This window comes from Phyllostomus discolor, chromosome 1 (genome assembly GCF_004126475.2).
Source record: "Phyllostomus discolor isolate MPI-MPIP mPhyDis1 chromosome 1, mPhyDis1.pri.v3, whole genome shotgun sequence".
In the NCBI taxonomy this organism is placed as follows: Eukaryota; Metazoa; Chordata; class Mammalia; order Chiroptera; family Phyllostomidae; genus Phyllostomus; species Phyllostomus discolor.
In genome coordinates, this window is record NC_040903.2 from 28,465,656 (window position 1) to 28,481,784 (window position 16,129).

Consider the following 16,129-nt stretch of genomic DNA (forward strand, 5'->3'; position numbering starts at 1 on the left):
TAATATTTATAAGTGTTACATTACCTTATGCATTCTTAAGACTTTTAACTTACTTGAGCCCACAATATCCCTGCGAGATATAAACCGAATAAGTAGAGCTTCTCCTTTCATTTCACAGATGAGAAAACTAAGTCATATTTGGGATAAATTAATCACCCAAAATCACAGTTAATTCGTGACAGGATTACATCTAACATTAAATCAACTGTTTGAGTAATTGACCCTGGCTGGTGTGGCTCAGTGGATTGAGCACGAACCTGAGAACCAAAGGGTCACTAGTTCGCTTCCCAGTCAGGGCACATGCCTGAGTTGCAGGCCAGATCCTTGCCAGCGGATGTGCAAGAGGCAACCACACACTAATGTTTCTTCCCCTCTCTTTCTCCCTCCCTTCCCCTCTGTCTAAAAATAAAATAAATAAAATATTTTTAAAAACAAGTTTGAGTAATTGGTGTAATAATTATTCCAATTCACTAAGAACTCAGCCTTAAATATGTTGATATTAACAGTGAAAGTTTAATGTGGTAATTAAATGACAATTGCTCCATTTATTTTAAGAATAACTTCTATAGTTGATTCTTTTCCTGGTAGAACACTACAATAAAATAAAATAGAATAAATAAAATTAAAATTTATTCAAGAAATATTTGAGTGCCTACCGTGCACCCATCACTATTCTAGATGCTGGGGAACCAAACAACAATCCCTGGCTAAAATTCCTGATTTCAATAAGTCTATGTTGTAGAAAAGAGTCAAAAATAAGAGGGTGACATAACATTAATAAAGATATAAATTATTTTGTATTTACTTGGTAGGCTTCATTGAGGAGATAAGATCAATGGATATCCACAGAAAAGGCTCCAAGGAGTGTCCTAGTGAGTTCAAAGAACAGAAAGGAAGGCAGTGTGACTGCGAGGGCATCAGCAAGGAGAGTTGCAAGAGGTGAGGTCAGAGGAAGCAGAGAGAGGCAGACCACCCTGGGCACCGGTGGCCACCGCAGGGAGTCCAGGTTTGTTCGGAATGAAGTGCAAACCATTGCATGGATTTGAACAGTTCGTTTGGAATGATCTTACTACAGTTTTAAAGAGGATCTATTGTTAATTATTAAATGTCTTAAAATTTTATCACTCAACATACTGTATAACCTTTGTTATATGTATGAATCCCAATTTACCCCACTTCTCTCAAAATAAAATAGAATCATTCCCACTTTTCCAAAGAAAATACCAAATCTCAGGATCTCTAAGCAACTTGTCTAGGATAAGACAAAATATAATAAGTGGCAGGACCAGGTGAAATAAACTATTTTTTCTAACTTGTTGCCCAAAACTGATTGATCTTTCTTATGTACTTATTTATACTAAAGTCACAAAGGAAAGAAAATAATAACTGACATCAATTATCCAAATTATTCATCAGCAGTGATGTTTGTTTGGATATATTTACATTGAATCAAACCAATTTTACCTTATTAATTTCTCAGACGTAATGAAACAAGTAATTTCCCTGAACTTTCTATTTGAAATGACATGGATACCCAGGCAAAGAACTTTAATTGCAGAGATAATCATAATAATAATTTAAATTTACAACAGTACATTTAGTCTTTTAGTTATTGTTATTTAGTAACTCTCTACTGTATCTAGTCACTGTGCTAATTTGCATATATCATTGTATTTGATTCATCTAAACTTTAAGAATATTACTGTTAGTGATCCCATGTTATGCAGGACAAATGTGGACCCAGAGGGGCTAGTATTCAAAGGTTGTAGGATTAGTCAGTGCCAGAACCAGGATTTTATCTAAATTCTCCACTCTAAAGTTAGGTCTTTCCACTAAGCAACACTACAATTCTGCAGCATGATGCTCAACATATCATTTCAACACGGACAGCCAGATATGAGTAGCTCCATTTTACAGATGATTAACTGGCCATAGAAAAGTTAATCAAGCCATCAACATTTATTTTATGTCCACAATATGCAAATCAATATTTAGTTGCTAAGAGTACACACAATTTATGATACAATATCTTGCTTCAATGAGCTTGCAATCTAGTTAAAGTAACAAGAAACACATAAAAAGATAATAAAAAAAATCCAAAATAGCACATAATAAGTACCAAATGTGATATTGAACCAACCACTACTAAAGAAGTGCAAATGGAGAGAAAATTGAATCTGGGCACTTCAGTTCAGTTAAGAAAAATCTTTGCTAAAGTGGACCATGTTGAGGTGGTCTTTATAGGAAAGGTAAGATTTAGATTAGAAGGATAAAGAAGAAGAATTCCAATGTGAGCTGATAATGTGATCAAAGGCCGAGGGAGAAGTGACTGGATTGTCAAGGGAAAATGAATAGATGCATCTGAAGTGCAGAGTGGCTGAGAGGGCAAACAACAAGTGAAGGCAGAGAAGTAGATTGCAGAAAACCTTGCCTGGCAACTTGGAAATCTAAGGGAGAAGAGATGGAAATAGATCTTTGTTGAACTGCCAGTGGGTGGCACACACTTTGTGTGCATTTTTGTTTATATAATCCTCTTGTCAACCCTATGAGGGAGAAAGGGAGCTATATCATGGCTATTTTAAATAAAAGAAACAGTGGCCAAGGTACAGTTTTGTGTATGGGTAGGACAGAAACTCTAATCTAGATCTACTAGCCTCCAAGGCTCATATTCCTTCCACTGTTCCTCACTGCATTCTACTGAAGGCAGTAGGGAGCCACTGATGGTATCTGATCAAGAGAAGAGAGTGACACATGAAAGAATTGTTAAAAGAAAAGAAGACTACTAACAGTAGCATATGAATAATGTCAGATACATTTTGGGGAACAAAGACATTAGGCAAGAATATCCACTTAAGCTATTGCATTAACACAAATAATATGGTGACAAGGATATATATTTGAATCCTAGCAATGGAAATAAAAATGAATGTAAGGGACATTACAAAAGAAATATAAAGAGATAAATGGCAAAACCCACATCCTGCAGCAGGTAGTTTCTGCTACCCACCAAACAAACACAGTGTAATTATTTTTCCTAAAGCCTCAGAGACAAAATCCAAGGTCTAGCTCAAATATTTTTCATTTTGGACAGTACATAATTTTAAAAAAATAATAATACAGTCTATGGCTTAGGAAAATATCTGCCTTTGTGCAATGTACCTCTCAAACCACCATGATGCATTGCGAAAGCTTTATGCCAGGCATATTTTTGTTATATGAGTTTGGCAATAGGTCACTCTCAGACATGCTAGTGTGGACTGTAGTACCTTATATTCATGCACACTAGACATATTAATTACTAAGGAAATATTCTGTTCCTTTCAATTTTCCCTTATAGAAAACTAAGTGTAGATGAATCAATTGAATTCTTTTTAAGAGAAAAATGTATCATCTTTCTGAACATTATTCTTTCCCAGTGCTTCCCTCTTAAAATGCAAGGTACTATTCAGGAAACAAGTAAAAAACTAATAGCAATTAAATGGTATATTATTTAAAAACAAGTTGTGTTTCTTCTGACTTTTTCTGATTCTTAGATAATCCAAACCATACAATTGCTAAATATATATAAAATTAACAACTACCTACATTTGTCAAAGAAAGTATTTACAAAAACATCCAGGCATGTAATCAATTGCTTTTCAAGCAATTTAATATTGTTAGGTTGCCAACTTGGTAATAATCAGACTATAAAAATCTTTGATTAACATCACATTTAACTAAATTGTATCAATGTTGAATTAATTATTAAACTGAACACCTTAATAAGTACAACACGCATGTGATCAGTGCATGCATGCAGACATATATCACATGTTAGAAGTAATGAGTTACCATATTTTGACTCTGAACCCTTTAATGAATTATAAATTTACCCTACTTTCACCTGATCTCCTAAGGTTATCATCCAGCTATACTGAAGGATAATTAAAATTTAACATATTACCCAAGCCTAATTTTCTTCACTTTAATGAATAAAAATAGATTGTTTTTCTGATTCAAAAACAAATGTTTAAATTTGAAGTCAAACTGTGCCACAGCCCAGTAAATTTAGGCCTGTGGCTAATGTATCTCTAAAATGCCTTTGAAAGTCTCAAGAATGCCAACCTGTGCTACATTTTAGAAATGTCACATGCTGTATAATAAAATGCATCACAGAATCCTAAAAAGAGTATGTGTTGAAATACAACCCAGATACTCTTTCATTTATGTAACTCATTTCTGCAAATGTGTACTGATGTTAAAACAGGCATTTGTAAAATGTGATGAAAAAAAACAAAGATGTTACAAAAGCATTTCTGCCCAGTAATGTTACTCCTTTACATATTCTAAGTTTACAAATGAACTAATTTAAAAACTATTCATGCAGAAGGTCTAGGCTTTTGTGAAGGTATTTTAAATACATTTAGTGTGTACAAAAAAGAATCACAGAAAATGTTTATTTCATGTACTTTACCTTCTATTATCTATGTTTTTTAATATACAGCAATGCAGTTCTATATCAAATATATTAAAATATAAATATTAACCTTAACTTCTAAAGGCATTATTTTGTGAGAGTTCAAAAAGAAATAAAACTATTTTTACCTCCCAGTCCTGGTCTAAGCCGATTATCGTAACCATCCAGAAGTCTGTCTAGAATTCTTGTAAAGATGGTAATGTTATTTTTAGCCTCATCTTCTTGGATGCCAGCCAGCACCAACCTAAACAGATAATTTTACAAGCTGATATATATATACACATGTGTGTGTTTCAAAAGTGCCAACATGCACTTATTTCTTGATTTGAATTTTAAGCCCCCCTAAACTATCAGTGCAACCCATTTTCTTTCTTCCCTCCATTTCTATAAATACTAATATGTTTATGGGGAACATAAGTCAGCCATGGAAAATGGATACTAAATACCAGATTATTAGAAAGTTTAATGTCAAAATCATTTCAGATAGCTACCAGTTAGCATTGTGTATGGACTATCCCTTTTTTTTCCTAAAGCCCATTCCATACAATATGCTATGATTGTAGATGATCACATGCAGACACTAATTGGAATGTTATTCTGCATTTAGAAACCTACAATAATCAAAGGGTCTCCTGAAATAAATCTTCAGTGATTCGAATATAAATTGGGGGGAAAATTGCATCCTTGGAGGCACTAAATTCCTCTGTTTTCCTCACAAATGTCTTTCTTTTTCTCTTTATGTCTTTTTCTCTTTTAAGCCAAGATGATTTCCTTACTTTGGGTATACCTCCACCCAATGGCCAAGTGCAATATAGACATCAGGGGAACTCCACTGGCTGTGTGCCAGGCGGGCGTCAGTGTAGCCAGGAAGTGGAGGTGGGCTCTGAAAGGATCTGCAGCATATATACAGCTGCAGACAGCCTTGGAGGAAACCCCTCCTCACTGACCCAGAGGACAGCCACAAGGGTCACTTAAGATTCACATGCCCAGCTACTTTTGTAAGAAATCTGCAGACAGAACAAGTCATCTCAAAATATCACCAGAAAGAGGGTTAGAAACAGTGATTTTCTCCATTATTTCTCCATCAAAAGCTGGAGACCTAATTTTGTGATATCCAGCAAATTGGTGCAAAAGAAACTGGATGTATAAAACAGAATGTCCCTTTTCACTGCCACTTTTTCCCCAGAATGATTCAGAGATTTAAATTACTAGCCAGAAGAGAGAGAGAGAAAGGGGGGGGGGGGAGAGAAAAGGAGAGAGAGAGAGGGAGGGAGAACCTTTTATATAATAGAATAAAATACTAGCATGAGCATTACTGGCCAAGTATAGAACAGAAAATTAATACAGGGAGATATAGTTAAGCACGGAGGATTTTCACTGATTATAAATTGACCATGGTTTGTTCACTCCTTTAAAATAAAATTCTGTGTAATCTGCATTCTGATCAAGTTGTATTGTGTAAAATATCACTGACACAGCCCATTTGCATTTAAATGATTATACAGCTAGTAGCTAAAAATAGTCACAATACATTCTAAATGGGTAACCAACTTAAAATACTGTCTTGAAAGCAGAGAAAATATTAAAACACCTATATGAAGATAAGCATTTAAAAATTATGCAAGCAAATTAGTTCATACCCTCCAGTTTCTATGTAACCTTAAGGTAATTTTAAAATCAATCACTAAAATAGTCATAAAGTTCCACATAGAGATTTTTAGTCAAAAGTGTTTCTTAATCACATATCACAGTTTCTTTCTAATGTCAGTACTAAGATGTTAAACAAGATTTTTCTCCACTTAAAATGAGACTTTCTAAAGAGATTTCTTCTCAGTTCTAGAAAATATGTTCATATTTGACAATATGTTCACAATTTGACAATTGTTTGGGCAGGGAAATGACAAATTAAAAGGGAAATAAGCATATAATAAAGACTTGTTTCTCTAAAAAAAGAAAGGAATGGTTACATGAATAGTCTTATGAATCTTGTATTTTTAGTCCCTGGTATTTTAAAAACATATTCTGAAGGCAATAAATAAAAGATGTCTATTGGTGATAAAATTATAAAAAGGCTACAACTATGACAAAGTTGTTGCAAGGAATAAGAATTATTTCATGTCTGTAGAACATAGGCAAAAAAATAGTTACAGGCTTAAAATCAGTACTCTTTATGACGGTAACCATTTTAAGAATAAAAGATCTCTAAATCACTAATATAAAAAAGTTGATTAATAAATCAAGCTTTTATTTTATTGTTTGTAACTGTGAAGTTGTATACTACCTCCACCTAGAGGTTTAAGGCTCACATGTCATTTAGGCTTCTATTATGACTAAAAGAGCCAAGATGGGTTTTAAAAGGGGGGGGGGGGGGGGCAAAATAAAATAAGTTAGCACACAAATTATTTTAGTTCAAGCTTTTTCATTTGGCTTAAAGGAAGACTGTTGATTCTTTATTGAATTTTGATGTTATCATAAGTGCATATAAATTAATCACTTCAATTCCTTGCAAGAATATGCCATTCGAAGGACATTGTTTCCTTTGGTGATTTTTTAAGAAAATTATTTCTGTTCACTGTTGCATTTATAGCTAAAAGCAAGAAGCAGTGAACTTTTTACCATCTCTGACACTTCATAGTTCAGTTTCTTGGTACAATCTTTTTTCATTAGAAATAGTTCTTCAAAATACTCTGGCTTCTCAAAAGCCACCCCTGCCCTGATGCCATTCAAGAAACACACCTTTAACCTGAATTACAAGAGTCCATAAATGTCTCACCTGGCTGGGTCCCACATCAAGAAAACAAGAAGCAGTAACTGCATGTTGTAGATGTTCAGTTTCGTCTTCATCGCTGCTCATTGTAAAGCCATAGAAGAAAACCAAAATACACTAAAAATTAAATTCAGTCCCACTATCCAAATATCCCAAAAGACTGGGAATTGGAGTTAACGCTATGGAGGTTATTCCCGGGAGGGAGTTAGGATATGATTGGGTAAGGTTTTTTTTTCTTTCCTTTTTTTTTTTTTTTTGACAGCCAGATGATCAAATAATCACATTTTACTCTGCCAGTAACTTCCCCCAGCCCCATCGTCAGCAAACACTGTTTTGTGCTCACACACAGATATGTAATAATAACACACGGGACCCTGAACTGACATATGAGCTAGAGAAGAGAATGGGTTGGTGGAGAGAGTGAAAAGGGGGAGGAGAGATGGGCACTTCATGCCACCATCCCCTCGACCAAGACCACCTCCGCGACATTGGCGAGAAAAGCAAGGGGGACAGCCAGCCCACTTTTTTTATTATTATTCTTTTCATTACAGTGAACTGCAGTCCTCACCTCTTCACTTCTTCACTCTCTCTAAAATAAAATATAAGAATCCCCGTTCCTGTCTGTCTACAATTGCCTAACATCACATCTTGCAAGCAGAGGGGTTCGGTTCAACTGCTGCGAAACGCCGCGTTTGACAGCTGTTCGCGGAGCGGAGGACCACAACCCCGGCAGGAGCGCGAGGCTCGGGATCAGCCCTGGCCGGCAGGCTCGCCAAGCACAGCGTGCAAAGTTGAAGACTGAAAAAGAGCCAGGCTAACGTGCTGCCGGGCGGGTGTCTCGGAGCTTATTGTACTTGTAAATATGCTTCTGACGATGGGCACCGAAATTATTTTTTAGATGGGCTGGGGAGGTGGGGACGACCCGAACCTCCTGGGTTTCCAGGAAGCAAGGAGAGTGGAGGAGATTTAGCATGCATGGGAGGCAGAGGCAAATGGAAAGGGTCCCTGTTGGGACTAACGTGTACGACCTTACCTGAAACAACAAGCAGAACTGGGTGTTTTCCTCCCTTTGCCCTGATCTTGAGCAGATAGGAAACTTGAGAGAGAAGAGAGCGCCAGAGATACTGACTGCAGCAGCCGAGCGCGGAGCGAGCGGGGAGCGAAGGGCTGGTGGCAGTCGGGGAGGAGCGCGAGGAGCGGTGGCGGCAGTGCCAGGAGTAGAAGGAGGCGAAGGCGTCCGTAGTGGCGGTGATGGGCGGAGGAGGAGGAAGAGGAGGAGGGGGAAGCGTTGGCAGGAGCGGGCGGGCTGGCGGGCGGGGTGGGGTGGGGTGGGGTGGGGGACGCGAGCGGAGGCGCGGTGCGCGCGGGCTGTGGCGGGCACGAGCCCCACGCCTGGAGAAGGAGGAGGAGCCAGGCCCGGGAGGAGGGCTACCGAGGTTTCAGGATGTGCAGGGACCCCCACCCGCTCCCGGAGCCCAAGCAGCCGCCCCCAGGGCACCTGCAGCCTCACAGCCCCGGCAGGCGGCGGGAGCTCCAGTGCGCCTGGAGCGCTGCACACTGCGCGGGAGGAGCCGAGCCCTCGCACCTCCCGGGACTGCTCCCCGAGGCGGCCCGCCGGGGCTCCCGGGAGGCCCAGAGGTTCCTAGAGGACTGCCGGTGGGTGTCTGTGCGTCCCTGGGTCCCCGGGTCCGCGCCCTGCCGCCTGCCCTTAACATCCCCTGGCTCTGGAGCTACGTGGCTGCGGAGCAGAGGTAAAGAGGTACCGCTCCCGCTGGAGGGCGAGGGGACTAATCACGCCTTTACTTTGTCATCAGCACACCCACACAGGACCAAGTTCAACCGATATTCGTGGAATCAGACAGCGGGAAGTTTCTTTGATTGCCGGAGCCATCTGCATATGTCACTCATTCCTTCACACTCCTTGCCAGCAGGACCGATTTCTCCTCAAAGCTCTGAGGGTTGGAGACTTCCCTGGAGCCGGTCAGTAAAGTCCATTTGCAAATTATACGACTTGGGAAACCTCCTACACACTCTCAGTAATTCTCCTCCCCGATCTCTTTCACAGGCATCCTTTCCTCCCTAGCTGGTGATCAAACTCATCAACAACTCTAAAAAGTTTACATTTTCCCAAAGCAAAACTGGACCTGCTGTGTTTCTACTACCCCTGCGATTTTCGGTTTCCCCCCTGGGTTGGAAAAGGGGCACAGTGAGGGTTCCCCCCCATCAGGGCTATTTTTTTTTCCTGTAAAAGGGTGACCTGTTGTAATTCCAGCCTCCATCGTACATTTTCAACATTGTGTATTTGATCTGACTCTTCTATTTTATGTGGGGCGGTAAAATCCAAATGTGCAACTCGAACAACAACAACAGACATTTTCCTTTTCATAGGGCACGTAAGACAGTGTTATCCCACTAAGGCAACGCAGGGCAGTGTTTATTTCTTTGAGAAGTCCCTGTAAACGTTGGGCACTTTCACCGTTTCAGAGTAAGCTGACATGTTTCTGTTATATTACGTGCAGAGTCCATCTGTGCTAAACAGTTCAATTGTATTAGCTATGAACCAAAAATTCAGGTGTTTTTCCTAGATGGTGCAGTTTTCATAACGACAGCGCTAATCTACATAAATTTTGGCTTTGCTTTGAAGATTATGTGAGGAAAGTAAAACCTACATCATAAATATTCCAAGCCGTGCTTTTTAACCTGTTAATCACCAACTTCTAAATAAGCATTTAATATGCTACAACCTAAACAAACATTTGCTGTCCTGTAGGGCCAGCTCTGTGAAGCATGGAACACCACCCAGCTTTCTCCCCTGCCATTAATATGCCCTTCCTGACTTGCCCATTGCAGAGTCTAATTAAAATTCACAAAGATAAAAAGCATGCCATTTAAAACCTTTCAACTAGAGGACCTAAACCTCTTCTACTTGGTTCGAACACTTCACTTGTTACTATACTTCCCTGTTTTCCATTGCTATGAGTCAATCTTCATCAAGATCCCTTATCATTTCGCCATTTACATGACTACTAATTGTTAATATTTGGATAATGGAAATTAAACAGCGTTTGGTTGCTTCTCAACTTTAATTGCTTGCTCTGACAATTTCTCCTTCATGAATGTCACAATTTTTGTAAACATCTTCACAGATTAGTCTCATAATGCCAATTTATAGATTTTAGTTTAATTGCTTTACCTCAAAATTTATATCTACTGGAATGATTTGTTCTAAAAGAATTAGCTTTCTTCAGTTGGCTCCCTTATTAGATTTGTAATCTCATTTCCTTATGACCCACTTACATGTAACTTCGCAAAGCTCAAGCTGTTTTAAATGATTTTCACCGTTTGCTTTTTTAAAACCTGTATGTTCAAACAGTCTGTAGATTTGGATATGCACTTATTTGAGAGAGATTCACAAAACTATTACCACACCATGATTTTCTGTTTTTCTCTATAAAATGCTTCATTATTTTGTTGATGTTGGATAGCTGTGACATAAAGGAAATGGAAATCAGAAAAGCTGATTGCAGCCAGTGGGTGTCTACTTATTGCTCTATCTATACTGATAATTTACTGTGTCACTAGTCCAGCCAGTTTTCTTCTAGAAGTGTCCAGTTTCCACAGACATTTGACAAATCCAGCCTCATTTTCTTGTCTCCTCTCTGTGATGATGGAATGCCTTGATCTGCCTGTGCTTTGGAACCCAGATTGGATTGGTCATGACTAAGCTCTTCCCACCCACTTTTTCTGGAGCATGTCCCAAGGCCGCCAATCCTGCAGAAGAATTGACAACTAGTTGGTTGCAGGTAAACTCATTTCTGCCCAGGCTAGGGCAGCACAAAACCTTCTGTTTTAACTTGTTTGAATGATTCTCCCACAGAGTAGAATGGGGGAATTCTCTCTTACATATTTCTCATCCTCAGCACCCAAGCGGCTAAGGAGATTTCCACATAAGAATCAAAAAATAAAAAGAAAGATGATGAATTGGGGGGGTTAATATTATCTGATTTCTCTTTCTTGATGTCTCATAATATTGTATAGTTTTCAAATTCATTACAAAACTATTTATGTTTTTTAATAGATATTTTGGAGAGCTTCTCCTTTTCCGGCCCAGCTCTTTAGGGACTTGGCTTTATTCTTTCTTGGATCTACCACCCTGTATAACCTAGAGGACTCCACGAATCTTTAAGTTCTATAAGATAATATGTTTGTGTGTATATATATGTATATATGTACATTATATACACATACAAACCTGCAGATGTTTTTAGAAGGTAGATATCTGAATGAATAAAAAGTCTTGAGGATTTAAATGAGAATAATATTTATATCACACATTTTTACAAAATACATTATTTAATCTCACTAGCACATGATTTGATCATAGTAATTTTTACATACTTTGAAGTACCAGAACTACTTTAATAAGAAGGGCATCTTACTGTATTTATAAATTTTGAAATATCAACATGTAGCTCCTGTAATAAACTTTATACACTTGAACTACACATTTTCCTATGTGAGTCACTTATTCAAGTGGTAATATAAACTGATGAAAAATTAAGAGCTAAAGCATAGATTACCCTCTTTTCATAGAATTAAATACCATCTTGTACTTTTATCCAGAATGCCTTCCCAATTTTAAAATATGTTTGAAGTGCAAGTCTGTTCTCATGTATCCACAATTACCATTCAAAAAAACTGGAGCAAATGCTCATTTGGCAATTCTCAAGTCTGAAGCATGGCTTGGTCAAGCTTCATTTTTCCTGTGAGTTTAATTCAGGTGGATAGTGCTAATATGTCCACTAGGATCCAAGATTCTGAACGGAGAAACAGCTGGAAAGTGGGAATAATTAGCCTTACAAACAAATAATTCTGAAACTACTCTGTTACATTAATGTATCTGGGCCACATTTCATTAGCGCTAAATATGTCATGTGCACCAGCTCAGATACACTATGCACATCACATTCTTCAGAGTAACTCTCTGTTCATAATATAAAATGATTTTACAAATTCTTATTCAATTTGCAAATCAAACATATACTGGATTCAGGATATCCTGGTGGTTTCTCAGATTTTAAAATCTAACTACTACATCAAACACATATGCTGAGTTATTCATAAGGAAATCTTTGCCTTCCTTTTGTGAAATTATAGATAGGATTTATTTTATAGGTTATTGGATTGTTTCCTAAAACAATTTCAGTAAGACAAGGCACAATCCACAAGCTCTCTCATTGGAAAACACCCCACAAATTTCAGTGAAAGATAAGCAGCTACATCACTGGCAGCTCTTTCGCTTGTGAGGCGGGTACCTTAAATCTTAATCATAGTAATTAAAATAAAAAATAAACCTATAATGTCTTTTTTTGTATAACAATATAAATCTCATTCTAAATACCTTTTGTATATTAATTTATTTCAACTTCACAAGTAAGAGTTAGATGATTAGTTTCATTTCGCTGACAAGAAACTTGAGGCACAGGAAACTTAATCAGGCTCAAGGTCTTCCGATGGACCTGACCAGAGTAGAGCCCAAACAGCGTGACTCCGGAGCCTGCATGCTTAGCTACTGTACTACGTCACGGCAGCCAAAATTCTAGCTTTGTAGGCACTGTCTCACCATGGAAAGTTTTTTGGCAAAATACTTAACTGTTAATGTGTTGATGTTTTCAAGATAGTATGAATCTGTTAATAACAGCAGTATATTCATTCAACAAGTCTTATTGAGTGCTTCTTACAATACTCTTTTAGGTGCCATTCTGGATATAATAATGATTGAGGCATGTTCCCTACTCTCAAAGAGCTTACAGCAAACTGGAAAGGCAGAAAATAACTTATGGTGTTAATTGCAAGCAAATTAAGGTCAAGGCCTATATGTATACTCTGAAAACTTGTTTACAGAGAAATACTACCTTTACTAAGCACCTTCAGCTTATGAAAAATAATGCAATATGGGAGATTTGCTTTAATTAATAAATTGAAAATCTAGTTATTACCATATAACAATAAGGGGATTATTATTAAGAACAGGATTAAGTACTTTCTGTGACACACACACAAAAAAACAACTTAAGCTCCCAGGACCAGGATAAGTTTATATTCAAAATGAAAAAATATCTATCTTATGTGGCTATATTCTGAACAACATTTCATCACACAAAATTATACAGAAGAATTCAATGACAGTAAAAACAACAAAATTAGAAGATAGAGGTAGTCCAGAATGTGATTTAGGGCCATTCATGTACTTTTCAGGTGGGATAAGATTGGCCCCCAACTGAGGGATTATTCCTCCAGTTGCATTATTTTTGGCATCATAATTCTTTTATCTTGAGTGGAAGAGAGGGTATACACATTGTGAAGAAATAAATGAAAAATATCATCAGACTATGAGTATATATTTCATGGTCAGTAAGAGAGACATGGAAGAGAAAAATAGAAACTAATTTTTTCTAAGAAAATGTGAATAATGCCATGGCAAATTAATTATGTATCTATATCAATTGACTTTAAATAATAATATGTAGATGATTTCTCCTCGCTACAGACCTCTTAGTATTTGTCAGAGACTTGTTCATAGATTCTGCTCATAGATTTGCAATAAGTAATTACAGATTTCTTGGTAGAATTGAGTACTGAGAGCTATGGTACCAGCGTCAAAAATGTCATGGCCTTGTCCAGCCTCAGTTATAATATGCTGGTAACTCTCAAAGCTCTGTCCGACTCTAACAGCTCATTGTATCTCACCAGTAGACACCTTCTTTCCACAAAAGGCATCTTCTCTATCTTAGTACAGGTGTTCTAAGTACTTAGTACTTAGAAAAAGTGTTCTCTATCTTAGTACACTGACCCCACCAAAGTCCTGAATCTGGGAGTCACTCTAGAGCCTTTTCTGGGAACATCGTGCCCCCATGCACTCACACCACACACATACACACACTCATAAACACACATTTGTTGTGCTGAGAAAATGCCTCCTCCCTATCTACTATCTGATCCATTCTAGCCATTACTAATTCCATAGCCTTAGCTCTCTCTTCACCTGAACTATTGCAGTTCCAATAAACAAAAGAGTGTCTTAAAATGGATTTAATAGGGTAATTTAAAATCCTTTCTGAATAAAAGCCTAAGTTGCAAACTCTTTTGTATATCATACCTGAGCCCTGTTTATACTCCAGCCCGAACAAACACACACCTGCCATGTCACAAACACACACATGCCCATAATCAGCATTAATTTCTTATCATCCTGTCCCCTGTGCTCTTTACAAGTGAAAATGTCTACATTTTTCTCAATAGGCAACGGCTTCATGCCCCATGCTTTTGGTTCTCATTGCCCCCTTCAACTGGAATACTGCTTTCATGCTGCCTACCTGGTGAACAGTTCAAGCCTTAACCCTATAAACCATTTCTTATCCTTCCAGAAAAAAGAATAATCTGTATCATCCTTTGTACTCCTGCTGAACTTATCACAGGAATTGAACGTGAAACCCAGAATATGCAAGGAACTTATTAACTTTTCTATCGCACTCTATTAGCCTGCGAGCTCTTTAAAGGCAATGAGCCTCATCTTAATCATCGTTTCTTTTCAAATGCCTAGCATGGAATCAGACACAGATAATCTTTCAGGAAATTATTGAGGAATAAATGACAGAAAGAATGGATTGATGCATGAATGAAAACCTAATGAATAAACGAGAGAATACATGAGCATCTGTGCCTTCATATGTATATACTTTCTTCAGGGCAAATGAGATGCCACAGAGAGTAGTGGTTAAGCACTCAGACTCTGGAGCTAAAAGCTAAAGTTCAGATCCTGGTTCTATTACTTATTTGCTGAGCAGCCTTTGATAAATTCCTTAGTCTTACTATGCTTTTGTTTTCTTGCCTGTAGAGTAAGGATAGTTGTAGAACCTACCTCATATGGCTTGTAAAGAGTTTATGGGTTGATATATGTACACATACACGGAACAGCACTTGGATCAGCGACAACACTACTCAGCATCTGTGGATATTATTAAAGGATTTGAAAGCTGTTAGTTCACTGCCTCAAGATTTAGTAAGTGGGATATAGTTGCCCTCCTTCCTCTTGAATTTACTGAATTTTTGACTCATCTTGTCTTATATATTCCCATCCACTCTTCCCACTGACAGTCAATCTCCTACCTTGGCAGAAGAATTGGCCAGAGCCCTCCACATGTACTCTCATTCTCCCGTGCTGCCTTACTTTTTTGGCTCATGAATGCATTGCTTCCTTCATTCTTTCTCTCTGTTTTTCCTGCTTTTTCCCCTGTCCTCCTTTTAATGTATGATGCCCTCCTTTTTATTTGAGTTTGGCCTGCATTTTCATCTTTTGTGCATTCTCTATTGTCCCTTTTCTCTCCCTTTCCCATTAATACTCATATATAACATGAACTCAGCATTGATGTACACACTTGTTTTTTAGCATATGGGGGAAATTTTGTTTATAAGAGTACACACAGATAAATATCTATGTAGGCAAATGGGGGTGTGCGTGCCTACACTACAAATGCCTGAATATCCCCATCTGTGTTTCTGTGTGTAGGACCCAGCATAAAGTTATGCTATTAAGTCCACTCAAGTGTATTTTATTGATTCATTATATGAATTGAATAGAAAAGTCAAGTGATTTTTCTCTTTTGAATTGGTTACTGCTTTGCTTGCAATAAAGAAATTGTCGTAAGTTGGATATTTTGTTTAAAAGAGACCCATATCTCTAATATCCAGAAAGCCACAGTCACAAATCAACATAGAAGCTTCCAGCTGTGCTCCTAATCACATGCCCTAGATAAAAATACGGTTACAAGTTTCTCTTTCTGTGACTTCCAGGTATATAGTGTCCACATGCTACTTATTTGGAAATGAGAAATAAAAGGACTTTT

The 16,129-nt window shown here is 37.8% G+C and overlaps 2 protein-coding genes across 5 annotated transcripts in view; one reads left to right on the forward strand and one right to left on the reverse strand.

Moving 5' to 3' along the window:
* Positions 1–8,485, reverse strand: part of GABRA2 (gamma-aminobutyric acid type A receptor subunit alpha2) — a 108,370-nt gene extending 99,885 nt beyond the window's left edge. For 2 of the 4 annotated variants that reach the window (XM_036020122.1, XM_036020124.1), the window contains exons 1-3: positions 8,257–8,457; positions 7,230–7,307; positions 4,585–4,700 (exon numbers count right to left, since the gene is read on the reverse strand). In XM_036020122.1, coding sequence (XP_035876015.1) covers positions 4,585–4,700; positions 7,230–7,300 — 187 coding nt within the window. In that variant the 5' untranslated portion in view covers positions 7,301–7,307; positions 8,257–8,457. Of the gene's footprint in view, positions 1–4,584; positions 4,701–7,229; positions 7,308–8,256 lie in introns of all 4 variants that reach the window. The other 2 variants (XM_028508004.2, XM_028508003.2) reach the window with 2 other exon arrangements.
* Positions 8,450–10,540, forward strand: LOC118499394 (collagen alpha-1(I) chain-like). The gene is made up of 2 exons (XM_036020136.1): positions 8,450–8,879; positions 9,038–10,540. The coding sequence occupies exons 1-2, from the start codon at positions 8,475–8,477 to the stop codon at positions 9,209–9,211; spliced, it is 579 nt and encodes a 192-aa protein (XP_035876029.1). The 5' UTR covers positions 8,450–8,474; the 3' UTR covers positions 9,212–10,540.
* Positions 10,541–16,129: the final 5,589 nt, after the last annotated feature.

Bases quoted from the DNA above. Each gene is read 5' to 3' on its own strand.
- LOC118499394 (XM_036020136.1), top strand. From the start codon at position 8,475: ATGGGCGGAGGAGGAGGAAGAGGAGGAGGGGGAAGCGTTGGCAGGAGC. The intron at 8,880-9,037 runs GTGGGTGTCTGT...CTTTGTCATCAG, and splicing joins AGGTTCCTAGAGGACTGCCG to CACACCCACACAGGACCAAG.